This window comes from Chrysemys picta, chromosome 2, assembly GCF_011386835.1.
Source record: "Chrysemys picta bellii isolate R12L10 chromosome 2, ASM1138683v2, whole genome shotgun sequence".
Classification (NCBI taxonomy): Eukaryota; Metazoa; Chordata; order Testudines; family Emydidae; genus Chrysemys; species Chrysemys picta.
Window position 1 is genome coordinate 163976728 of NC_088792.1, and position 27362 is coordinate 164004089.

General features: G+C 43.2%; 1 protein-coding gene across 17 annotated transcripts in view; it reads right to left on the bottom strand.

The window, feature by feature from the left end:
* Positions 1–27362, bottom strand: part of ZMAT4 (zinc finger matrin-type 4) — a 200688-nt gene that overhangs the window by 13943 nt on the left and 159383 nt on the right. For 16 of the 17 annotated variants that reach the window (XR_010598664.1, XR_010598663.1, XM_065584740.1 and 13 more), the window contains one exon: positions 3871–3967. The exons of the other annotated variant lie outside the window; for it this stretch is intronic. Coding sequence is in view for 14 of the 16 variants with exons in the window: in XM_065584740.1 (XP_065440812.1) it covers positions 3871–3967 (97 nt within the window). In the remaining 2 variants the exon portion in view is untranslated. The remainder of the gene's footprint in view (positions 1–3870; positions 3968–27362) is intronic. 17 annotated transcript variants of the gene reach the window in all.

Here is a 27362-nt window from a genome sequence, read left to right on the forward strand (position 1 = left end):
TTAAAGGTGTCACAGGACCCTCTGTTGCTTTTTACAGATTCAGACTAACCTGGCTACCCCTCTGAAAAATGATTAAGGGTATAGAACAGCATACGTATGAGGAGATTAAGAAGACTGGAACTCTTCAGCTTGGAAAAGAGATGACTGAAGGAGGATATGATAGAGGTCTATAAAATCATGGATGGTGAGGAGAAAGTGAATAAGGAAGTGTTATTTACTCTTCACGTAATATAAGAACTAGGGGTCACCCAATGAAATTAATAGGCATCAGGTTTAAAACACACAAAAGAAAGTACTTCTTATCACAATGCACAGCCAACCTGTGGAACTCTTTGCCTTTGTGAAGGCCAAAAGTATAACTGGATTCAAAAGAGAATCAGATAAGTCCCCGGAGGATAGATCCATTAATGACTATCAGCCAAAATTGTCAGGGATGCAACCTCATGCTCTGGGTGTCCCTAAGCCTCTGACTGTCAGATGCTGGGACTGGACAAGAGGGGATGGATCACTTGATGATTGCCCTGTTCTATTCATTCCCTTTGAAGCATCTGGCACTGGCCACTGTCGGAAGGTGTACCACTGGTCTAACCCAGTATAGCTGTTTTTACGTTCTTACAGCTACCCTTTGGCATCACAGATGTTGCAATTATTTTGTGCTCCTACAACCTCACCCTCCCAGTGGATTATCAGCAACTGGGGACATAGGCCAGGGCTCATGCTAACATAGGGCTTGTCTATACATTTACAGCGCTGCAACTTTCTCGCCCGGGGGTGTGAAAAAACACACCCCTGAGCGCTGCAAGTTTCAGTGCTATAAAGCGCCAGTGTAGACAGTGCACCAGCCCCAGCGCTGGGAGCTATGCCCCTTGTGGAGGTGAGTTTTTTATAGCGCTGGGAGAGCTCTCCCCAGCGCTATGCCACGACTACACAAGCCATGTTAAAGCACTGCTGCAGCAGCGCTTTAACGTTGCTAGTGAAGATGTGCCCATGATGTAATGGACTTCATGCAAACCAAAGCAATCTAGGGCATGTCAAGTTCTTCAGGTGGAAAATCCTACAGCAATGCAGTGAATATGCTAAGATAAACACATCTAAGACAATGACTGGAGAATGACAATGTGCAAGAAATGGATGCTAGGTTCAGCCAGTGGATTTAGCCTAAATTTATGTAATATAAAAAAAATTACCCTAATTTGGGGGCCATTCAGACACACAACGAATAAATAAGGCTTGGTCTACACTAAACCCCCAAATCGAACTAAGGTACGCAACTTCAGCTACGTGAATAACGTAGCTGAAGTCGACGTACCTTAGTTCGAACTTACCGCCGTCCAGACCCGGCAGGCAGGCTCCCCCGTCGACTCCGTGTACTCCTCGCGGCGAGCAGGATTACCGGAGTCGACGGGGAGCACTTCTGAGTTCGATTTATCGCGTCCAGACTAGACGCGATAAATCGAACCCAGAAGTTCGATTGCCTGCCGCCGAACCAGCGCGGTAAGTATAGACAAGCCCTAAGATCACAGCAAATGTGATTCACACTAGGCACCTTAGAAGGGCTCACATCAGCTGTGGAAATTGTAGGGGGAAAGGCTAGGCTTGCTCTTTGAGGAAAAAAAACAAGGATCAGAAATTACTTCTCCCTGCTGGTTTGGCATGGCCCTGATTTATCCTTCTGAAAACTTCTGAGTCCTCTTAAACCACCTAAAATGTCTCAGAAACTAATGATACCTTTTAAATCCTTCATGTCAGAGTAATATTGAATATTTGTGCCTGGAACCATTCCCAAAGCTCAAAGTGTATTAAGAGAGATTAGTTCATTAATCTACTCTTTGGTACTATGTACCTTTATAATTTTATTTTAATAATTTATACAAATTGGCAGACCAGATCCCCCTCAAGTCTTAGAAAGTTGGCTAATAGGTAATTGCTTTACATCACAAAACAAACACATTGACTTGGAACCATCTAATGTCCTTACAGTCTCAATGTCCTTCCCGTAGTGAGTGCACAAGAGAAGCTCCAAACTCAATGCCTTTAAGCTTGACTGATTGTGGATTGTACAAGGACTGGAAGTTGTTGGCATGTCAGCTTGGTGGGTCACTGCTGTCCATTTCCTTTTCACATAAAAGGATGCATCTTTCAGGCTGGAGAAGTGGACAGCTGACCTCACAGCTGTTCCTTGGTTTGTCTCGAATACAGAATATTTCAGTGTTTAAGGAGAGAGAATGTTTCAACAGGATTATGTGACTGAGTCCAGACCCGCACTTCAGCCCTAATCTCATGCAATGGCTTTTGTTTTAGTTTTGAAAAACTTCTCCCTGAACCCACAGAAGGCGCTCAGTTCTCCCCCTGGGTATTTCCTTTCTTCTTTTAAAGGAAGTCATAAAACCTACTCAATAGCTGCTTTTGCTTTCTGGCAAAATGATGCTACTCTGTTTGTAAGGTTCCATATTTTTGTCCTGCAGCCTGTCATCCCCTGTGCATCACATCTGTACTCTGTGTCCTATGAATATTAAGGAACCTGCCTGGGATTAGGAACTTTTCTTTGCATTATTTATTGTTTTTATTTGTTGGCCTTTTCTCCCTGCCGAGCTGAAGACACAGATACAGTTTTATTAAAGAGGGAACATATATGTATTCAGAAGGATACTACATACCATCAAAGTCACTTAAAGTGGACTAATCTGTGTCCAATATTCTTTATAAATTAAAGCACAGACTGCACATGGCAAAGTGCAGACCAGCGTAAAGTATGAGAAGTGCAAGTTATGGGTATAAAACGTTCAGGCTGTGCTGTAAATTTACACAGCACTTTAGAGAACAGAGATAAGAAACTTTCCCTGCCCAAGGAGCTTACAACCTAAAGATGAGATAAATATAAAGCAAGTCATAGCTAACAGCTCAGGAGAGGGATGGTCTGATGGATACAAATGAAGGAAGGGGGAAATTTCTACAGAGATGTGACTTCAGGTGGGTACTGAAGGGAGAAGTGGAAGTTGTTTAGGAGATGAGGTCAATGGGAGTATTCCATCCCTTTTAATTGTTGTAATATGCTAACCTCCAAACAACCATCGTTACACAAATTCCTCAAACGCAGCTCACCTGGCAGGAAGATCACACTCCTCTGAGCCAAAACTGAAATGCACAAAATCAGTTCAAGTGTCCGGCATCAAGGCATAACTGGTTTCCTAGAAACCACGATAAGCTGAAAGCAGATTTACACCTGGGTGGAGCCATGAGGATGCATCAGGTTACCATGCATCTGGTGCGTCAGACCAAAGCCAACCACCACTAGTAAAATCTTAGTGAAAGCAGAGATTGGAGTAGAAAGCTCAGCACAGCACGAGATTCATTGTATTTTCAGCTAATTTCATTCCTTGTTTGAATTTTCTCACATCTCTGCACACAGATTTTGGCTGAGCTGAGAAGCGTAAGTGCCAAATATACCACTCACTCACTCATGCCCGTCACCCCAATCGGGGTATGGGCCGCCAACCACCTCTTCCCAAAGTATTTGTGACCTATCTGAAAACAGAACATGCTCCAAACTTGTGAGAATGCCTGTTCTCATCAGACTTCCGTGCCAAAGAGTGATATCCAGAATGCTTTGCTACAACAAAGCTCTAGAGGAACAGGTAAACAAAGAACCAACATTGCATTTCAGGTTCAAAGAACGCAGTCAGACTGATCTATATTCAGCCCTGCCTCTCTCTACAGGTACCTACCAATATCTTTGTGTCGATATTTGTAAATCACTTTGGGATCCTTGGATGAAAGCCATTATGGGAGTGCATAGTGTTTTTCTTATATCTACATCTACTATCACCCACACCAGACAGACAGATAAGTACTAATAGGAAAAGTACTCACTTGGTCTGATGTTTGGAGCCCTTCAGATGAGCGTGATACTGTTCTATTGAGTTTAGAGTGACATTACAGATGTTACAAGTGTAACTACGCTTCAGACCTGTGAACAAAACCCAACATGGTTAGTTGCACTACGTTATTAATAACACAAACCAGCAGTTATTAGGAACAAGCTGTGCATTTTTGTGTCCTAACGTGAGAGCTACAGCAAAAAAGGCTGACCGAGAAGAGACCTGTTGTAGAAGTGGCCTAGCTCGTTTAAGCATAATCTCTTTTGTACGTTGTAACACAGAAAGAGCTCTCTCTTGTCCTGCCAACAACTAACCACTTGGGAAAACACAACGAGAATACCCAAGAAATAATGCATATATGATCAACTGAACTAAGGATTTATGCCCCCGTTTTTTCAGTTGCAATTTGCTATTCTTCTTTCGCTCTGTCTGTCTGTCTGTCCTCTGTGCATATTGTCTTAGACAGCCATCATCATTCTACACATGGCTTGATCATCATCTTTATATAAATGGCCTAATCTTTTATTTGCTAAATGCTTCCTAATGCAGATGAAGCCAGAGAGAACATGGAACAGAGGGAGAAAAGAATCCATTTCTTTTCAGACTGTGCGATTAACTCCTGCTGGCTCTATGGCCTACCATGTTTTGAATCAAAAAGGCAGCTGGATAATATAAGCATGTATGAAATTCACCCCAAAGAGAATAAGGTTGAAAATAAGAAGGATTGTTTTAAAAAAATCCAGCATAATTCTCATTAATTAGAATACACTCAACCCATACGTCTCTCTTACCATTTCCAATTTCTTCTCAACAAAACAATTCCCTCCCTACCAACTTATGTCCTTATATAACATCCAGCATCCTGAAATGTAAACATCAGTGGAGTCTGAGCAATAAGGGAGAACATCACTGCAGCCCATGAAGTAGAGTAAATACCAGTCTCCTATCTATTACTATTATTATTAGACTAGGCATCTCCCTCCCCTATGATTTGCCACAAAAGTGACTGTACGTGAACTGGTGGGTATGAGAAGTTCTGCCTCTCTCTCTCGCTCTCTCATTTTGTTTGGTAGTTGGCACAGTTCACCGTGACTCATTATTATTATTATAGTGATAGACAGAATGTTCAGAAGAGCTCAACACACACAATCAGGGACAGATCTTCCAAAGGGACCAGATGTCCTGTAACCAACCAGATCTGCAGGGTGCATGTTGCCCCTTTGAAAATCTGCCCCACATTGGGTGAGCTGATCACTTGAATATTGGATCTATGTTGCAGGGAGGCCTATCAAAACCAGAGCTATGTGCTAAAATGCCCGACACATTTATAGTTGGTTGCAATATCTGTCTAGGGCTCTTGATGATGGTGTTCTACTCTTCCACACAAAGCAACTCCTGACACGCTAATTTTAGCTTTCCTGTTCTTTGCTGCAATAAAAAATAGTAATTGCTATTTATATAGGTGCTCGTCTGGCTGCTGGTCAACTGAATACCACTGAACAAGAAACAACATCTCAGTGGGCTCACCAGTGTAAATGTTTTCATGTAGCATGTATTTTTTAAAAAAATAACACTAACTGATGCCTTTTGCTTTCTATTGTATTGTTTATTCAATTGCTACAGTTAAATGGGGTTTCTTAAGTAAATGTTTAGCATTTTACCATGATGTGAACTACAGGAGGCATACTCTGCACGTGCAGCAGATCAGTTAAATGAGCAAGTAAGGGCAAGAGGAGATACTGCATGGGAATGTGCCACTGTGTGCACGCTGCCATCTCACCAAACTAACTGCTCATCTATTTAAAATACAAGCACTCATTATGGTCTGTATTTCCTCCTGTAACAAAGTTGTTCCTCTACAGAGCAAGTGCTTAGTTTAAACTGCACTGTTTACCTAATTCACGTTTCTGCCTCCAGGCTTAGACTGCAGGGCAGGGAACAGGCAATTAAACAGATGCATACTGTGACAGACCCAGACCAGTGGGGTACAGGAGTCTGGTAGAGGGCAAATATACTGGTCACTGGATGAATAGTTTTCTGTTCCCTGAGTGACCAGAGCAGGGGCTGGACTAGAGTAATCAGGAACCTGCTAGAACCAGTTAAGGCAGGCAGGCTAATTAGGACACCTGGAGCCAATTAAGAAGAAGCTGCTAAAATCAATTAAGGCAGGCTAATCAGGGCACTTGGGTTTTAAAAAGGAGCTCACTTCAGTTTGTGGTGGGAGTGTGAGGAGCTGGGAGCAAGAGGCGCAAGGAGCTGAGAGTGAGAGGGTGTGCTGCTGGAGGACTGAGGAGCACAAGCGTTATCAGACACCAGGAGGAAGGTCCTGTGGTGAGAATAAGGAAGGTGTTTGGAGGAGGCCATGGGGAAGTAGCCCAGGGAGTTGTAGCTGTCATGCAGCTGTTACAGGAGGCACTATAGACAGCTGCAGTCCACAGGGCCCTGGGCTGGAACCCGGAGTAGAGGGCGGGCCCTGGTTCCCCCCAAACCTCCCAATTGACCTGGACTATGGGTTCTTCCAGAGGGGAAGGCCTCTGGGCTGTTTCCCAACCCAGATGGTGAATCTCTGAGACCAGAAAGTCCGCCAATAAGCGCAGGAACCACCAAGATAGAGGAGGAACTTTGTCACAATACACATTTACAAAAGTAGGAGATGCACAAAGATTTATGAGCAAAATTGCAAGGAGAATTTCTCTGCATCTTCATGTGAAAGCCTCGGAGCTAAAGAACTAACTAAAATACAGGAAATCAACATGTGGCCTGGCCTTGCTGTTCAAACTGGGCTAAATTGCAATTTGGGCATATAAAATTCCTCTGAATGAGGTCTCAGATGCTCACCATAGAGAAGATTTATTTATTCAAAGAGTACATGCACACGCTGCTGTGAGTATGCACAATTTCATAAACATTATGATGTAAAGTGCAATGCAAAGAGGAGAAAGGCTATCAGGGATGTGCTCTAGAGTTACATTTTACTGCAACTTATTTCTGAAGACATGTCTGATAGTAAATAACTTGTCAACTAATGTACAGGGCTGGCTCCAGGCACCAGCCCACCAAGCATGTGCTTGGGGCGGCGCCTGGAGGGGGGCGGCAGGGCGCTCCGGCCCGAGAGCGGGGCCGCGACTGGGCTCTCCGCTCTCCCCGCAGCGCTCCTGCCGCCGGGGGCTCTCCGCCCTCCCCTCGTCACTCTGGCCGCTGGAGAGAGCGGAGAGCCGCGGTGGGCTCTCCGCCCTGCTCCCGGCACTCTGGCCGCCGGGGAGAGCGGAGAGCCCCAGCCGGGCTTGCCGCCCTCCCCCCAGCGCTCTGGCCACCGGGGAGAGCGGAGAGCCTCGGCCGGGCTCCCCGCCCTCCTCCCGGCGCTCTGGCCGCCGGGGGCTCCCCACCCTCCTCCCGGCGCTCTGGCCGCCGGGGACTCCCCGCCCTGCTCCCGGCACTCTGGCCGCCGGGGAGAGCGGAGAGCCCCAGCCGGGCTCCCCGCCCTCCTCCCGGCGCTCCGGCTGGTGGGGGATTGCTCGGCGACCTCCCCTGCCGCGCTGGCGGGGGGGGGGGGGGCGGCGGCGGGTGGCTTTTTTGCCTAGGGCGGCCCTGCTAATGTACAATACAAACACAAACAGGCAGGTTCAGAAGGTGGAGGTTGATCTGTGCACCCCATAAAAGGTTACTTTACAGTGAAAAATTGAAATAGCTCTAAGGTTAATATAAAAATTTAATCTTGTAACAGCATCTTGATATTGTGAATGGCACGGGTACTGCAGATTCCCTTCCAATACTGTCCTTTCCAGTCAATATTGTCCCAAGTTGTCTTCTAAAGTTAATGGGCTCAAATGGTTCATGAGTAACATATAAACTTTCAGAGCTGTTTAAGGAAAATAGATGATGAGTAGGAATAAAGCTTGAAAACCAGAGTCATCCTGGGATCTCCAAGAAGATACAGAGTAACCTGTACCCAAAGCTTTGTTCTGAAAGTGAATTTATTTTATTTTTTTTGGCCTGGTAAAAATCTCTGTTGCCAAAAATTATTATTTAATGCTGACAGGGTGCTCAATGCTGTGCAATACACAGAAATAAAGAATGGCCCTGCTCTGAAAAGCTGAAAATTTACAAATAGGCCCCTGGAAGACAAATTGCACTGGTAATCTGAGAGGTGGTGATAAAACACACTTCCTAGGATAGCATGCTGCCTAGTGTCTTTCCAAAGTGCCCTACATTATTTTTTATTTGCAACAGTATGGAAAAACTGTGCTTTGTGTTCCAAACCCCAGATATTCAGACTTGGGGTCTTGGAGAGCTCCCCCCTTGTCTGGAGAAGATGTTAGGCTGCTTACTGCATGACAGATCAAGTAGTTATTTATATACTAATGTTCTCGTTTCATCTTATTGGACAGGTTTTCATCCCAAACATTCTTCAGTGATTTTCTACAACCACGGAATAAAGCGATATTGTTGGAGAAGTTTCATTAGATCTGCAGAAGGTTACTGACAATGTAGAGCTCAATTAATTTTTGGTCTTGTTCTGTTTTCATAAATGAGTGATCTGGGTCAGGAAATGGGGGGTTAGCGTGGCTCCTAATTTTTTTCATGGCAGAAACTAAAAGGTTATGTTATAGAATAAGAATCGCAACGACAATCACTCTTTACACTTATAGAATACCTTTCACTGGAGGATTTCAAAGCACTTCAACAAAAGTTATCTATGCCTCACAACACCCCTTAGTACACTTGTTTTACACCTGGATAAGCTGAGACACAGAGTGGTTACGTGGCTTGTCACACAACACATCACTGGTAAAACCAGGACGAGAACCCAGGAGTCCGAACTCCCAGTTCTGTGATCTACTACTCAACAATGTCTCCTTGTAGCAGAATGAGGAAGCTCTTGCAGCTTATCATCATTGGGGGCACATCCCCAAAGATGAAACTGGGCTACCTTTTATTCTCTCTCTTTAGGAATATCCCTTGTAGGCAATGTTAACCTTGGAAAGTGCTAATGCATATGAATAGGCAGTAGCCTGTAAGAGTGGCAATTCAGTTGCAACTATTCGAGTTGACATGGACAAAAAGACTTGGATAAATTGCAATCCAGGTATTGTTTAAAGGCTTACTGAATGTGCCGCCACTGAGGACAGGCCATTTAGGATACAAGGGGGATATCACATAAAGCTTCAAGTTGCTACAGTAACGAACGAAACCCCACAAAGCACAGACATTTACATGTCTGAATAATAATTAAAGCATCCTGAGCCCATCCTTAAGAAAGCTTGACTGCAAGCTGAGAGCTCCGCTGTTTTGCCCCAGCAGTCGAGGCGCAGTTTTACACAGCGGCCCTTGCTGGAATGGTTTAGGTACAGCGGTGAGCAGAGCTAGCAAAAGAACGTGGCACAGCCCCAGGTCTAGAGACAAGGGAGTGGGGAGAAGACAGGATCCCTTGCTGCAGGGCCACTGAATGCTGCAAACCACGGGCTTGATCCTGTTCCTGTGGGAGTCGGAGTGGGACTGTGAGCACTGCTCAGGACAGGCAGCAGAGGCTCAGGTGAGGAAAAGGGCAGGATGATTGGCAGCAGCCCTTTTACATCAGCCTAATTGGCTACGGCCTGGCCCCCTCCACCCTCCCTCACTATAAAGAGGCAAGGAAGCAGGCAGATTCCTTCACTATCTGTGGGATCTGGCTACTGTCCACTCTTGCAGCCAGAAGGAAGATTGGAGACAGGAGCCCAGTAAGGAGAGAGTCATACTCTTATAGTAATGCTGACCACTGCCCAGCGGCAGGAAGGAATTTCTCGCCCCTCTTTGGCCTGCAGTGCTGAGGTGCTTTTCTCTTAAAGCCTGGGACTGCTCTGAATAGTTACTGGGTAATAATGGCACCTTCTTACTCAACAGATCTGCTCCCTGTGCATGGAGTCCAGTCTGACTCAGGTGTCCAGTCAACACAGGTAGGAGACTGAGCTGGATCCTGCTCCCTCTTGTGCATCAACGTCAACAATATTGTTTCCTACGGTATAAGCCAGTTCAACCTGTGCAAAGCTGCTGAAGGAAACTGGGCACTTGGGTGTTGCCGTAAAGGAATCACACACAGGAGTCCTGGCAAGAAAGTGCTCTTTACTTCATGGTACCAGTCAGTTGGCATTGGTCAAGTTTACAACCCTCTTACATGACAAGGATCAGTATCCCCAGACTCTTAGTGGCTACTCTTACAGTCACTCAGATCATAATTTGGCTTACAGAGCCCTTATTACTGATTTATGAGAAGGAAAGGACTCGACTTGCTTTCAGCTCCTACACTGTTTGCAGGGCTGAAAAGAAAAAACCTTTAGTTTGTTTGAAAGGAGCAAATTAGGCATGGAAACGATGAGACACAATATAATTCCTAGCATGCCTGGGTCCCAGAAGGAAGGTTCCTTTCTCTTTAAAAAGTACACCCAGCTCAACTCCATTATTCTTCTCTTTGAAAAAGCAGCGTGCAGGTTTCAAAAAGGCATTACGGAAAGTCACTTATGTGAGTCATTTAACATGTTTTCATTGAAAAGGCAGGGAGGAACTGAATATTATGTTAAATGCTTGTATCCCTTGTGGATGTCCTTGAAAAGGAGATGGTAATCCCAAGGCTTTTTTCCCTATAAGCAAAATTTTACATAAATGAAATACTTAAATACAGATCCTCATGCTTACAATTTCCCTATTTTGTGGCCTCCTTTAGAATTGTGTGTGAAAGAGGGGCTTTTTCTAGGATTAATCTCTCCCCTCCCTTTAAAAAATATATTTTAACCATCTAATAATTTCCCTGGTATCTCAGACTGTATTATCATTGATATTATACAATGGCCTTACAGCAAACTGCTAATGCTACAGTAATTTCACTTATATTCTTCGAACAAGAAAATGAAATTGCAAAATTCAGAAAGGCTTGGTGGTTGGATTTCTGGTTTGCAGCGATTCACTTGTGTGAAGGTCTGAACAGAACATTTTAAGCTTAATTGAAGAGCCCTGTTTAGAAAAGCCAGAGCTGTGGAATTTTTAGCTATGGACCGCTGAACTTTGTAAGCCCTGTTTTAATTTACCATGTAATGGTCACCTCCACAGTATTTTTTCCCCCACAGACACAGGTATGCACTTCAAATATTTAAAACTATAAAAAGTTGCAGTAATTCAGTCAGAATATGTAATATATGGCATCCTTAAATTTGATCTATTTATGGCTAATATATAATTATATAAGACTTTTCCCCCCACTCTGCTGTGAGCCCTATAAAATCACCAGTTCTAACAAAAAAAATCATTTTTGTCTATTACATGTTCATAACGATGTTCTGATTTTCTCTAGTATTTTTTATTTTATTTATATGGCTTCTAATCACTGCAGTATCTAGGGATGATGTTGGTAGACATTTTCAGATTAAAAAACAAATAATAGTAGGGATGAGAATCTAAATATTCCTAAAGTTAATAGAATTTACTGAACAAGTGGCTATTTCTTATGGGATTCTAATGTGGTCATGATTGGGCATATAATTATGGACTACTTCTTGCCCCATTAATTTTGATTTTGGGAAATCTGGTGATGTGGCTGTTATCACATACCAACAAAACTCTTATAGTTTATTATTTTGCTTTTCACTCAAAAAGGGCCAATTTTCACTTGGAAATCGGCCAATTTTTGTGCAAAAATAGTCTCAAAATATGGCTATTATCTGGCAAAACGGACCCATTTTTGAATTTGGAATAAAATACAAACTGAAATGTCAAGTACTTGAATCATCTCTAATTTCAACACTGGAATGACATGTGAAGTATGAATTTGGCAGGGTTGGCTTTGGATTTAGTCAGGATATGAAAAACAGTGGGAATGAAAAGTCCCCCACAGAATCAGATTGCATGAACGCTGAGAAATAAGGCCATTTTTCTCCCAAGTGGACAACACATCAAGGTAGAGGATTTTCCTGACTCAACTTTCTATCCTGAACTTCAAAAGTTAAAAATTTCTGCCATGTGTAATAATTTAGACTTAACTTTTTGCCATTTTTCCTCAAGTAGCTTTTCTCCTCTTATTTCTGTCTATATAAAAAATAATCACATATCATGTTAAGATCTTCTTTACAAATATTTAAAGGATATTTCATTTGAAGTTCATGGTATTTTTAAAAACACACAGACGACACTGACACTGCCAAATAACCACTGCAGTTCTCAACCAGAGATCCGAGGCTCCCTGGTGGGCCGTGAGCAAGTTTCAAGGGGTCCTCCATGCAGGGCCAGCATTAGACTCACTGGGGCCCAGGGCAGAAAGCCAAAGCTCCACCTTCCTGAGCCCTGCCACTCGGGCCTGAAGCTGAAGCCTGAACAGCTTAGCTACACGGACGGGGCCCACTGTGGCATGGAGCCCTGAGCAATTACCCTGCTTGCTACCCTCTAAGGCCAGCCTTCGTTTTTACATGCAGAAAAACAGTTGTGGCACAGTGGGCCGTGGAGTCTTTATAGCATATTGAGGGGGCCTCAGCAAGAAAAATGTAGAGAACCCCTTCTATATAGTATAGAAAATAAAAGGATTCAGCAACTCTTCTAAATGCAAGAGGATAGTCCGGACGCTCTCAGGAGCAGAACAGAAATCGCAAACATATGGATGGATGCTCTTATTTCTCAAAGTTTGCTCCCAGCATCATAGCAAAGACCAAGCAATGTTCTGCATTTATAGCTCAATGCTCCCTCCAGAGCTATTAGAATCTATTTCTCCACCTCACTGCAAATGGAGGCAAAGAGACCAACATAGTCTTGTCACAGTGATGGGGGAACAACAAGACTGAATAATCCCTACTGACACCAAATGCTCTTCAGAACCTCCTTTTGCAAAGTGGGGCTTTCAATGAAGCCAGGTTTTAAACTTTTAGTCAGCAATCAGGACTGCAGTGATAGGAAGTTAGTAACACTTTACATTAAGTTAATAAGGTTTTAATGCTCCGTTGCTAGTTGAACAGCATACACTAACAGTCTTATTGAATCGTAATTACTTGTGTAGGTGGAAGCATTGCCAGCAATTATAGCTCTTAACTGGGGACACTGAAAGCTTTTTTCCCAGAAGGAAAAGTCCTGTGTCAAAGTTATAGAGTATGATTAATAGCAGGATCCTGTCCTATACATCAGTCAGCCAGCCAGCATGCAGAAGTATCCAAAGTCCTAAGGCATTCTTAATGTACTTAGCGTCATCTCATCCTATGCTGAGATTTACAACTGGGATGTCTTGTTTTCCTCCTGCTAGAACGTTTGATTGTAGAAAGAGTAGATTGATTTATATTAATATACATATTCATTTCAGCATTAGATATATGCACACACATTTTAGATATACTGCTATAAAAACAAACAAACAATTCACTTGGTGAAAAACAAAGAATTGGAATGACGTTAAAAACGTCATTGGGCAAATTTCATATGAAGTGTACTCCTTTTGTTCATGCTGTGAGTGTCAGATCAATTTACAAATTTCTCTCCCCATCACTCATGAAGCAGCACACTCATACCATGAGTCAGTGTCCTCATGGTGCATGTGCACACAATACAAACCACAGGCCTGCTGCTGTCTCCCACTGAAGTAAATGGTTGTCTTCACTGGGAGCAAGATCACTGCAGAGTCTTTAGCAGTTCTGAGATTATAAATTTGCTATCAACATAACAACGTTAACACTTTTTGGCCAAGTATAACTGGATCCACCTCTTTCCTCATTACTACAACTCAATGACCATTTATTAAAAAAGCTGCATGCCACCTTTTGATAATATCACCCAGAACCATCTAAGTGTGAAAACTGGTGAAACAGAGAGAGAATGGCTACTGAAACAAGCAAATCTTTCTCAAAGGCAATAAGACCCTTCTAGAATATTTAAAGGGGTTAAAATAATAAGGAATTCCATCTGACTATTTAAATTGCTTCTTCTATATATGGGAATAGGAAATCATTATTTGGATTCTAAGAGACAGAAGAGTCAAGCTTTCCTTCTATTGCAGTCTGATTCAAAAATGGAAATGCACAAAAAAGGAACCCTTACCCTGTTCATTGAACTGGAAGCCCCTTGGTCATTGGTAATTTAAATTACAAAAGGAATTTACTAGCTTTTGCAGTGTTAACAAATCAAAGCTTTCCCAGCCTACATAATTGCATTAGTCTGAGGCAAGTGTGTATATCTCTGTCCTCGACACTGGATGAAATGACAGTTTCAAGGACATAAAAGCATATACGTGTATCCAAAGGTCCAGATTTATTTTCCAGTGACTCCAGCAGTGTCAGAACATTTAGTAAAAGTTGCTGTAAAGACTACTAAGTCAATCAGCTTTTGAGGTAATGTGACTGCAGCAGACCACTCAAAAGAGCACAACACACTCATTGTGCCATCTAAGCCATTCAATCTTCTCCTGCGCCTCATTTTATGATTATCTCCTTTGAGACAGACTGTAGTTTAAGTGCTGAAGGTAATTGGTAAGATCCAACAGATGTCAAATCAAATTTCTGTACAAAAAATCTTTTCAGAAATCCATCTCTTAAAGCAAGCAAAGATGGGAAGAGAGAAATGCTGCAATCTTTAAACACGGGCTAATTGCTTGTATGTACTGTGTGGGAAATGAATAGAGTAGTACTGGCCCCTCAAGTAAAAAGTGAACAAGAGAAGCAATGAGACACTGCTTATTGGACCAGCCCAAGTCCCTCCCTTCCTCAGATGTTGACTGGTTACAGGGACTAGTTGAGAACTAGATGAATGGCTGGACTGATCCACTATGACAATTCCTGTGTTGCTAAGAAGCATCTTCAGACCTCGAGAGATTCTTCAGGAGCTTCCATAATCATAGTGATGGAATGACTATGCTTCTCCTACGCCTATAAAATTCTGTCTGGAAGCTGCTCTTACCAATTACTTATTCACTGTAAAACATATTTAAAGCCATGTGGGAGGGAAATGCACCTCCTATATTGAGTATCAAAGGGGTAGCCGTGTTAGTCTGGATCTGTAAAAGCAGCAGAGTCTCCTGTGGCACCTTATAGATTAACAGACGAATTGGAGCATGAGCTTTTCGTGGGTGCATCTGAAGAAGTGGGTATTCACCCACGAAAGCTCATACTCCAATACATCTGTTAGTCTATAAGGTGCCACAGGACTCTTTGCTCCTATATTGAGTTAGGACCTGATTTTTTTAAAACGTGTGTGTTATACACAGGAGTAGACCTCTCTTCTGTGAGTGAGTAGCCAGCTTAAAAATCAACAAGACTACTGTACGCAGGTGAAAAAGGACTTTCTGATGTTTGCAACTTTAAGTCCCCCAATATGCTGCATATATTATTAGAGAACCATTCAAATTCCTTATTAATAATCTCCTTCTCCATACTTCACCAAAGATTAATTAATGATAGGTTTCAAAGCTTTCTGCTCTAGCTGACTATTTACTTGGACCAATCATGTTCTCTATCTTCTCTTACTACACAGTCTTCAGCCATCTTGTGGCACCTAATTTGGCAGTACTATTTGTAAGTTTACTCTTTTTGCAGTCTACATTAGCACAATGAGTCAGAGACACTGTATTTGTCACAGATATTCTCAAATACACCTCATTGTGGCTCAAGCGCCTTTCTAGTCTGTATTTATTTCTCTGTAGGGACATGTGTGATTATACACACCCTGCTGCTTATTCTTTTTAAATGTATCCCTGATAATATGGTGTCAAGGCTGCTTCCCCACTTTGAACTTTAGGGTACAAATGTGGGGGCCTGCATGAAAACTTCTAAGCTTAACTACCAGCTTAGGTCTGGTCCGCTGCCACCACTCCCAAATGTGCTAATTCCCTTCCCTGGGTAGCCGTGAGAGACCTTCACCAATTCCCTGGTGGATCAAGATCCAAACTCCTTGGATCTAAAAACAAGGAAAAATCAATCCGGTTCTTAAAAAGAAGGCTTTTAATTAAAGAAAAAGGTAAAAATTATCTCTGTAAAATCAGGATGGAAAAATAACTTTACAGGGTAATCAAACTTAAAGATCTCAGAGGACCCCCCTCTAGCCTTAGGTTCAAAGTATAGCAAACAGAGATAAACACTCTAGCAAAAGGTACATTTACAAGTTGAGAAAACAAAGATAAACTAACACGCCTTGCCTGGCTGTTTACTTACAAGTTTGAAATATGAGAGACTTGTTCAGAAAGATTTGGAGAACCTGGATTGATGTCTGGTCCCTCTCAGTCCCAAGAGCGAACAACTTCCCAAACAAAGAGCACAAACAAAAGCCTTCCCCCTCCCAAGATTTGAAAGTATCTTGTCCCCTTATTGGTCCTTTGGGTCAGGTGTCAGCCAGGTTACCTGAGCTTCTTAACCCTTTACAGGTAAAAGGATTTTGGAGTCTCTGGCCAGGAGGGATTTTATAGTACTGTCCACAGGAGAGCTGTTACCCTTCCCTTTATAGTTATGACATATGGGGTCATATGGGATCATATCTTCTCTAGCACATGATTTACAGCTGTGGATTAGGCAAATATTGGAACCACATAGAATTTTATTATATCAACAGATCATTATAGCACCAGATAGTCTCTGACAAAAATAAGAGCCCAACAAATAGACATGACACACTGAGGTCCTTTCCTAAAACTGGAAATATTGCCTAAGTGGTTATTCTGGCCAAGAAAACAATGACATTGGACAGGGAAACAATGACATTGGACAAGGTTGCACCATCATTGGGATCCTGCTAGGATGTTACAGACACAGTCAGACATGTTAAATGCACAGCTTTTTAGTGCAATTCTTCATCTCATGGGCAGCATCATGCTGAATATGCTGATCAGATAACAATGCCTAGTGTGCTGGCTCAAATGCTAGCAAAAGGGTTTGTTTTCCATAATGCTGCATTATGATTTTTTAAAATCAAGCCAATGTATTTACTAGAACTGGCAAGGTCTAATACAAAGTGAGACTGATATAAAGATTCTCCCTTCTTAAATACCATTTAGAGGCCTCATCCTGCCTTGATTTTCACCAGATACTTTAAGAGTCATTGCTAGAGGACATAGTGTCCTGGACAAATACTTGTGTGTCCTCTATTACGCCATTCTGCCTCTCCTCTTGAGGAAGCAGACAATGGACCGGAATGAGAAGTCTACTTCGCCACCTATGCTTTAGGCTTGAGATGCTTACATTCCTAGCAGTGTGATTTCATGGGTAATCCCTCATTTGCTAATCTCTCATAATGATAAGTTTATTGTGCAGAAATATTCACTATATAACTATCATAGGTTTCACCCCCACTCTGGACTTTAGAGTACAGATATGGGGACCTGCATGTGAACCCCTAAACTGAATTACCAGCTTAGATCTGGTTTTGCTGCCACCACTCCCAAGTACTAACTCCCTTCCCTGGGTAGACTTCTTCACCAATTTCCAGGTGAACACCAATCCAAACCCTTGGATCTTAACACAAGGAGAATTTAACCTTCCCCCCTCCTATTCCTGGTGAGTCCAGATCCAGTCCCCTTGGATCTTAACACAAGGAAAAATCAATCAGGTTCTTAAAAATAAGACTTTTAATTAAAGAAAAGGAAGGTAAAAGAAAACTCTCTGGGAGATAGCATACAAGCTGATCTCACAGACAACAGATTCAAAACACAGAGGATGTTCCCCTGGGCAAAAAGTTAGTTACACAAAAAATACCCAATTTGATTATTCCCTAATGCCCAAGACAAGTTACAAAGAAAATAAACATAAACCTATGTATTCCCTTCACTATGTCGGAGAATACTCATTACTTGATAAGAGGCTGATTTCTGGGGCTTTCCCACTCTGGTCAAAACTGAAACTGACTCTAACAACAAAGAGACTTGATTCCCTCCTTCCCCTTGAACCATCTTGTTCCCCCATTGGTTCCTCTGGTCAGGTGTCAGCTAGGCTAGGTGAACTTCTTAACCCTTTACTGGTAAAAGAGGCATTAACCCTTAACTATCAGTTTATGACAATAACAATTCTATTTTTTTAATAAAACCCCTTAATTTCAAACTTAATCCAGCCAAGAATTTTGCCACACGCAGTCTGCAGCAATATTGTACATTTACCTGCTACTGTGTATGCATGAAATGATTCCAAGATCCATTACTCTTTGTTATTTAGTGTGTTCACTTGTATGCATGTAACTGTTTAATTTAAGACATTCATTTAGCACGGTTGTCTTGAGCTGCAATTACCTTTGTGCAATGCAACCACCATTTTTTACACATAAAAATTCAGTGTCGGTGATGTCACATAACTCATCCTCCTGTAAAAGCCTCCCAAGTACTTGTCGATGATACAGGCAATCATGCTGGAAAGGATACTGCTTGATTTATTCTGCAGTCTAGTTCCGTAAAGATGAATCTCACTCATGCTTTCAAATTTGTTTGACTCACTCATGCTGAGTCTAAGTTCTACACTTTGAAGTGTTTTGGAAGGTCATCCTGGACTATAATATGTTACCTCTCTGTTCTTGAAGTAATGAGTAAGACTTCCTGTGAACCTGATGAATTACATATGCAAGCTGTTTGTGCACATAAATCCAGCTATTCCTGGGGTTATCAGGTGCTTCTCAACAGTTTTCTGCTACTTTTAAAATCAGAGCAATAATGCCAGGAGAGTGCTGTTTATGTAAAGCTCGGGAGAAATATTGCTTCTTTGGAAGGAAAGGGAAGGGTTGCAATCAGCTTACTGATTGTCACTAAAAACAGATTCCATTGCACAGCAGGAGGACCAGTGCTCAAGAACATCAAGCATACTTCCGATCAGATACTCTTATGTAAATCAAAAGTAAAACTTCCTAAACCAACAGTTGGAACCCAAAGGTGAAATTCACTACTCTGTAGAGGGCCAGCACAGAACCTATCCACCATTTAAGTTGCCTTAATGCCCTGGTGAATTCAATTGTACATCCATAACTTGTTCCAGATTCCACCATGGCCATTCCTGAATCTCTTCACTCAGGCTAGGTCTACACTTCCCGCCTGAATCGGCGGGTAGAAATCAATCTCTCGGGGATCGAATTATCGCGTCTCATCGGGACGCGACAATCGATCCCCGAATCGACGCTCTTACTCCACCAGCGGAGGTGGGAGTAAGCGCCGTCGACGGGGAGCCGCGGAGATCTATTTTGCTGCCATCCTCACAGCGGGGTAAGTCGGCTCCGATAGGTCGAATTCAGCTACGCTATTCGCGTAGCTGAATTTGCGTATCTTAAATCGACCCCCCCCCCCATAGTGAAGACCTGCCCTCAGATTATCTTAATTAATATTGCAAGAATATGGCATATAAAATTCTGTGGAAACTGTTTACAGAGATAGCACGGACTCGAATATTGAAAGTGTGTTTCATATCAGTTATTTGCACATTCCTTAATAAGGCAAAAATTAAAATTTTACTTTGTTTTTTTTCCCCAGCAACTAAGGAATCCAGTGGTAAAGCCCTTGTGGATAAAGTCTAGAGTCATACATTGCTTGGAGAAACTTCTACTTTTCTCTCTTCAAAGCAGTAAACTTGAACCTGATTTTAACACAGACTGAGGATTTTGTTCATTTTCATCAATTTTAATTTTATGCCACTCATAAAAAGCTTGTAGCCAAATTTGTATGAGGAAACCTTTGATTAGCAAAAGAGTAGTTTATCATCAATAGACCCATCAATGCTGAGTGAGCTTCCAGGCCAGATCCTCCTCTTAGCCAGGTGAGATGCACTAGCTGTGTAGCTCAAAAAATGGATGTTAGGTCAGCATCTTGTGCACTATAAAGTATTCTTTGCTAGCTGGCATTTGAGATTAAAATCAGGAGTCATGTACTGAAATTACCATGAGGCATCGTGCTGGATTTCAACAAAATGCTAAACTATTGTTAAGCAAGGGAAAGGCTTACAAGGAATGATAAGGATCAAAAAGATCAATGTAACCAGCTCAGAAACAACACACTTCTCCCGATCAACTAGGCACAGTGGGCCAAATCCCTAGCTGGAATAAATTAGCTCCATTGAAATAGTGTACCAATAATGACATTGGTACAGACAAATCAATGGAGGTACCCCACTTTACATCAGCTGAGGATCTGGGTCAATGTTAGCATATTAGTTACACTGTTGCATCTTTTGTCGGTTACCAAGGCACCTCTAGCCAGCAAGAACACAGCAACTTATAGGGATTCCATTTTAGCCTCTTGACCAATATATGTTGGCTAGCATTTATATATTTATATATATATATACACACACACACACACACACACACACACACACACACACACACACACACATATCCTATCAATAAAATGTATTCTCTGCAACATATATACATTAGTATGCATTAAGCAGAAAAGCTGGCATGTATCTTTACTTAGGCCTTGTCTACACTACGGGGTTAGGTAGAATTTAGCCGCGTTAGGTCGATTTAAAAATGACTGCGTCCACACAACCAACCCCATTCCATCAACCTAAAGGGCTCTTAAAATCGACTTCTGTACCCCTCCCCGACGAGGGGATTAGCGCTAAAATTGACCTTGTTGGGTCGAATTTGGGGTAGTGCGGACGGAAATCGGCGGTATTGGCCTCCGGGAGCTATCTGAGAATGCTCCATTGTGACCGCTCTGGACAGCACTTTGAACTCCGATGCACTAGCCAGGTAGACAGGAAAAGCCCCGGGAACTTTTGAATTTCATTTCCTGTTTGGTCAGCGTGGCGAACTCAGCAGCACTCAGCAGCACAGGTGACCATGCAGTCCCCCCCAGAATCGTAGAGCGTAGAATGTTTCTACGCTCCCCCTATCGTCTCCGTCCCTGAGGTTATCACAGATTAGAAGGCGAAAAAACTGCACTCACAATGACATGTTTTCCGAGCCCATGCAGTCCTCCCGCACTCATAGGGCTCAGCTTAATGCATGGAGGCATTCAGTGGCAGAGGCCAGGAAGGAATTAAGTGAGCGTGAAGAGTGGAGGCAGGACGCGATGCTGAGGCTAATGGGGGAGCAAATGGATATGATGAAGCGTCTGGTGGGGGAGCAAACGGACATGATGAAGCATCTGTTGGAGCTGCAGGAAAGCCAGCAAGAGCACAGACCCCCACTGCATCCACTGTATAACCGCCTACCCTCCTCCCCATGTTCCATAGCCTCCGGGCACCCAGCACTCCACTCCAGAGGATGGCCCAAGCAACAGAAGGCTGTCATTCAAACAGTTTGATTTTTAGTGTGGCTACAATAAGCAATGTGGCCTTGTCCTTCCCTCCTCCCCCACCCCACCCAGGCTACCTTGTCTGTTATCTCATTATTTTTTTAATTAATAAAGAAAGAATGCACGGTTTCAAAACAATAGTTACTTTATTTCGAACGGGGGAGGGTGGCTGGCTTACAGGGAATTAAAATCTACAAAGGGGGCGGGTTTGCATCAAGGAGAAATACACACAACTGTCACACCGAAGCCTGGCCAGTCATGAAACTGGTTTTCAAAGCCTCTCTGATGCGCAGCATGCCTTGCTGTGCTCTTCTAATCACCCTGGTGTCTGGCTGCTCAAAATCGGACGCCAGGCTATTTGCCTCAACCTCCTACCCTGCCATAAACGTCTCCCCGTTACTCTCACAGATATTATGGAGCACACAGCAAGAAGCAATAACAATGGGAATGTTGGTTGCGCTGAGATCTGACCAACAGTGCCAGCGAGCTTTTAAATGTCCAAAGGCACATTCTACCACCATTCTGCACTTGCTCCGCCTATAGTTGAACTGCTCCTTACTACTGTCCAAGTTTCATGAGCCATGGGAGCAAGGGGTAGGCTGGGGTAAGTGTGACCGCACGGTGCTGCCAGCTGGGAGAGCAGCCTGAGGCAGAAGCCTCCAGCTCGCATGATATTCCAGGCAGGACTGAATCTCCACGAGACGAAACTTAAAGAAGAGAATGACCTGGAGTCTCTGGCTCTCATTCGGTGCTCTAAGAGGAGGATAGCCATGTCTGTCCAGGTGCCCCTGATTGACCTCACCGAGGAGGATTCCAAGGAGTCCTCCCAGAGCAGCAGTACCACGTCTGCCAGCAGCACCCAGGAGGACCAGAACGGATCCCCCGAGCTCGTCACTGGGGAGCAGGAGAGCAGAGTTACAGCGGAGGCGGTGGAGCCGTACACCATGCCCTGGAGGTTGCTAGGAGCCAGGCAGGGAAGACATTCCCAGAACCCCCGGCCAAGCTACATGTCCGACGAGGATGGGTACCAGTCCGACTGCACTGTCTGCTGCGAAGGCAAGGAGCTGCTGCTGTGTAGCAATGCCAGCTGCTGCAGGTGCTTCTGTGTTGAATGCTTGGAGGTCCTGGTAGGGCAAGGTACCCCGGCCAAGACAAAAGAGCAAAAGACCTGGAGCTGTTACATGTGTCAACCACAGAAGTGCTATGGGGTGTTACAGCGCCGACAAGACTGGAATGTACGGCTGCAAGATTTCTTCACCAGCGACAAAGGACAGGAATGTGATGCACCTAAAATCTAAAAAGGCCCACGCATTTCCCAGAGTCACTACTCTTAATAACACAACATCAATGATTGCATTGGCTACTTGGATCACAGCAGCCCCCACAGTAGACTTGCCCACAACAGCAGCGGTGATGGCGGTGAGCTAAGTGGGCTCCATGCTTGCCATGGTATGGCATCTGCTCGGGTAACCCAGGAAAAAAGGTGCGAAACGATTGTCTGCCGTTGCTTGCACGGAGGGAGAGGCGACTGACGACATGTACCCAAAACCACCCGTGATAATGTTTTTGCCCCATCAGGCATTGGGAGCTTAACCCAGAATTCCAATGGGCGGTGGAGACTGCGGGAACTCTGGGATAGCTACATATCCCGCTCCATAACTCGATGCTAGCCACGGTAGTGAGGATGCACTCCGCTGACTTAATGCGCTTAGTGGGGACATACGCAATTGACTGTATAAAATCGATTTCTAAAAATCAACGTATATAAAATCAACCTAATTTCGTACTGTAGACATAGCCTTATCCCGTTCTCTTATGCTAAATATCCCATAACACCTTGCATTTAATGAAGTAAGCTTTGGCTTAAGTAGATAGGAAAGTTGTCAGGTTTTATCATAACAACAGGCAGGAAGTTACTCTCGCAGGCCAGTACTGGAATGTCCCAAAGGAAGAAGACAAGACATATGATTGTTCTACCCTACTAAAGGCTTACGAGGTGCCGTCACACTTGGTACCTGGAGTGCAGCAGACGTTCAGAATAAAGAGATAAGGGGTACACCATGGTATCAGCAAAACAAAGCGGATTGGTTAAACTCTAGTTTCAGATGACAAGACTGTACCTTTTACCAGTAAACAGGTAGGGTATAAAAAGATGGCTTTAGGGTTGTAATGGTGGGAGCACACCTTCTGTGTGAGATAAATGTAACAATGCTGCATGAGTCAGGCTCCCAGAGACTGGTACCAGAGAGAACCTTTTTCCTGTACTACATTTTTATTGGCTTAAAGCAATAAGCCTGACTGATACTGATTATTTGGTCTTTTGAATATATTTCATAAGGAACCAAAGTGTGGTTGCACACACACTGAGATAATTAACCCTTTCTTTGCTTGACTAGAATATAACAGTGTAAAAAGCATCACTCCTGGCATACAGCATCAGCAGCCCTTTTTGTGACAGCATCCATGACGCTAAGTGAGAACGATACAATTCCTGCAGGGGAAAGAGGTTGCAAAATCTCTTAACTAAAATATGTTTTCAGACCGACTTTCACATTAAAAATATTAAAGTGTGAAATTATAGGACTATGACAAAGAGAAATAAAATTAGCTCTGGATAATCTACAAAATGGAAACAGCTTTAAACAGAGAATAAAGGACAACAGTTAATATGGGAACTGCAGGGCACAAGATCAAAATTAATGATATTCTGGATGACTCATGCTTATAAACACTGCCAACCTAAAAGGGTGACATTGTAAGATACAGGTCTTCTAATCAACTGAGTTCTGGACAAAGTGACATAGAATCCAGTATTAGCGTGGAAGGCCCTTTTGCCACTCAAACAGAGAAGTGCTCACATCAGTAAGAGCAGCTCAAGTTGGGAGTTTTTGTGCTAGTCCCCAAAAGCTCTGTTTAAATAATGCTAAGATTGTGACCCAAACTGACAGTGGTGAGGAAATCCCAGGCAAGGCTGATCTCGATCCTTTGATTTTTACTCTGTGCACTGAGCTGGATCTAAGAAGGGTGGCTTGAACACCAAGGCTAAACAGAATTTTTCATTTCACCTCAAATTTTTTCATTGAAAAATCTAAGTTTTCCACACAAAAATTGTAACAAAATTGTTTTGTTCAAAGTTTTTTTATGGAAGAAAAGTTGGATTTTTCAGAAAAAAAATTAAAATAATGGAGATATCCTATCTCCTAGAACTGAAAGGGACCTTGAAAGGTCATTGAGTCCAATCCCCTGCCTTCACTAGCAGGACCAAGTACTGATTTTGCCCCAGATCCCTAAGTGGCCCCCTCAAGGATTAAACTCACAACCCTAGGTTTAGTAGGCCAATGCTCAAACCACTGAGCTATCCCTCCCCCCAAGCAAGCTCTACATAGGGGTCACATTTGGTGCAGGTTTAAATTATTACAGACACATGTCTGCTTGAAGATAGAAGGTGTCATTAACTGTGTCACAACAGTGTTAGCTGCCTTCAGACACCAGCTGACTTTTATGCTTAGGCTCATGCAGAACGTTAATGGCTAGATTTCAAAAGAGCTCAGCGCTTATCAGGTGTATGATGGATACTGAGCTTTTCTGAAGATCTGGCTCTCATTTTGGTGCCTAAATGGAAGCTGAGATCTTTTGAAACTCTTGCTTTAAATCTGCCACGAGCTGCCAGCTGCTAAGGCCATGGCATAGCATACTTGGCAGGATAGCTATCTATCTGACCTGGGTATCTCGGCATTTTCACACAAGATATCCCAATAAAAACCAAAACTCTAATGCACCAATAGCCTCACCAAGTACAAGTGCACTGCTGATACTGACACATGACAAAGGAGGACTCTTATCTCTGGACCTAAAATCTACCAAGATGTACAAACCTCAAATGCCAAAAGACATGCCACCTGTTTTCAAATCTGTTGGCCTTTCCTGCCCTAACTCTTTGCCAGAGAGCACAGGTGTCGGAGCATCGGCATAGAACTTCACAGAATTGGTCAAGACAGTTGGAATAGATGGGATGTGGAGAAGGTAAAATGGTTTCTAAAGGGAAGTGAGCCCAGTTTGATAGTGGTTTTTGCTTCAGTTATACAGGTGAGAAGTAATGAGTTAGAATTAGGAAGAACTTAAAGATTAATGAAAGGTTTCAGAGTAGCAGCCGTGTTAGTCTGTATCCGCAAAAAGAAGAACAGGAGGACTTGTGGCACCTTAGAGACTAACAAATTTATTAGAGCATAAGCTTTCGTGGACTATAGCCCACTTCTTCGGATGCATATAGAATGGAACATATATTGAGGAGATATATATACACACATACAGAGAGCATAAACAGGTGGGAGTTGTCTTACCACCTCTGAGAGGCCAATTAATTAAGAGAAAAAAACTTTTGAAGTGATAATCAAGCTAGCCCAGCACAGACAGACAGTTAGATAACAAGTGTGAGAATACTTACAAGGGGAGATAGATTTCAATGTTTGTAATGGCCCAACCATTCCCAGTCCTTATTTAAACCGGAGTTGATTGTGTCTAGTTTGCATATCAATTCTAGCTCAGCAGTTTCTCGTTGGAGTCTGTTTTTGAAGTTTTTCTGTTGTAATATAGCCACCCGCAGGTCTGTCACTGAATGACCAGACAGGTTAAAGTGTTCTCCCACTGGTTTTTGAGTATTTTGATTCCTGATGTCAGATTTGTGTCCATTAATTCTTTTGCGTAGAGACTGTCCGGTTTGGCCAATGTACATGGCAGAGGGGCATTGCTGGCACATGATGGCATATATCACATTGGTAGATGTGCAGGTGAACGAGCCCCTGATGGTATGGCTGATGTGATTAGGTCCTATGATGATGTCACTGGAATAGATATGTGGACAGAGTTGACATCGGGGTTTGTTACAAGGATAGGTTCCTGGGTTAGTGGTTTTGTTCAGTGATGTGTGGTTGCTGGTGAGTATTTGCTTTAGGTTGGGGGGTTGTCTGTAAGCGAGGACAGGTCTGTCTCCCAAGATCTGTGAGAGTAAAGGATCATCTTTCAGGATAGGTTGTAGATCTCTGATGATGCGCTGGAGAGGTTTTAGTTGGGGGCTGAAGGTGACAGCTAGTGGTGTTCTGTTATTTTCTTTGTTGGGCCTGTCTTGTAGGAGGTGACTTCTGGGTACTTGTCTGGCTCTGTCAATCTGTTTTTTCACTTCAGCAGGTGGGTATTGTAGTTTTAAGAATGCTTGATAGAGATCTTGTAGGTGCTTGTCTCTATCCGAGGGATTGGAGCAAATGCGGTTATATCTTAGAGCTTGGCTGTAGACAATGGATCGTGTGGTGTGTCCTGGATGGAAGCTGGAGGCATGTAGGTAAGTGTAGCGGTCAGTAGGTTTCCGGTATAGGGTGGTATTTATGTGACCATCGCTTATTAGCACAGTAGTGTCCAGGAAATGGACCGCTTGTGTGGATTGATCTAGGCTGAGGTTGATGGTGGGATGGAAATTATTGAAATCATGGTGAAATTCCTCAAGGGCTTCTTTTCCATGGGTCCAGATGATGAAGATGTCATCAATGTAGCGCAAGTAGAGTAGGGGCGTTAGGGGACGAGAGCTAAGGAAGCGTTGTTCTAAGTCAGCCATAAAAATGTTGGCATATTGTGGGGCCATGCGGGTACCCATAGCAGTGCCGCTGACTTGAAGGTATATATTGTCCCCAAATGTGAAATAGTTGTGGGTGAGGACAAAATCACAAAGTTCAGCTACCAGGTTAGCTGTGATATTATCAGGGATACTGTTCCTGATAGCTTGTAGTCCATCTTTGTGTGGAATATTGGTGTAGAGGGCTTCTACGTCCATAGTGGCCAGGATGGTGTTTTCTGGAAGATCACCGATGGATTGTAGTTTCCTCAGGAAGTCAGTGGTGTCTCGAAGATAGCTGGGAGTGCTGGTAGCGTAGGGTCTGAGGAGAGAGTCTACATACTCCGGTTTAAATAAGGACTGGGAATGGTTGGGCCATTACAAACATTGAAATCTATCTCCCCTTGTAAGTATTCTCACACTTGTTATCTAACTGTCTGTCTGTGCTGGGCTAGCTTGATTATCACTTCAAAAGTTTTTTTCTCTTAATTAATTGGCCTCTCAGAGGTGGTAAGACAACTCCCACCTGTTTATGCTCTCTGTATGTGTGTATATATATCTCCTCAATATATGTTCCATTCTATATGCATCCGAAGAAGTGGGCCATAGTCCACGAAAGCTTATGCTCTAATAAATTTGTTAGTCTCTAAGGTGCCACAAGTCCTCCTGTTCTTCTTTTTTTAAAGAT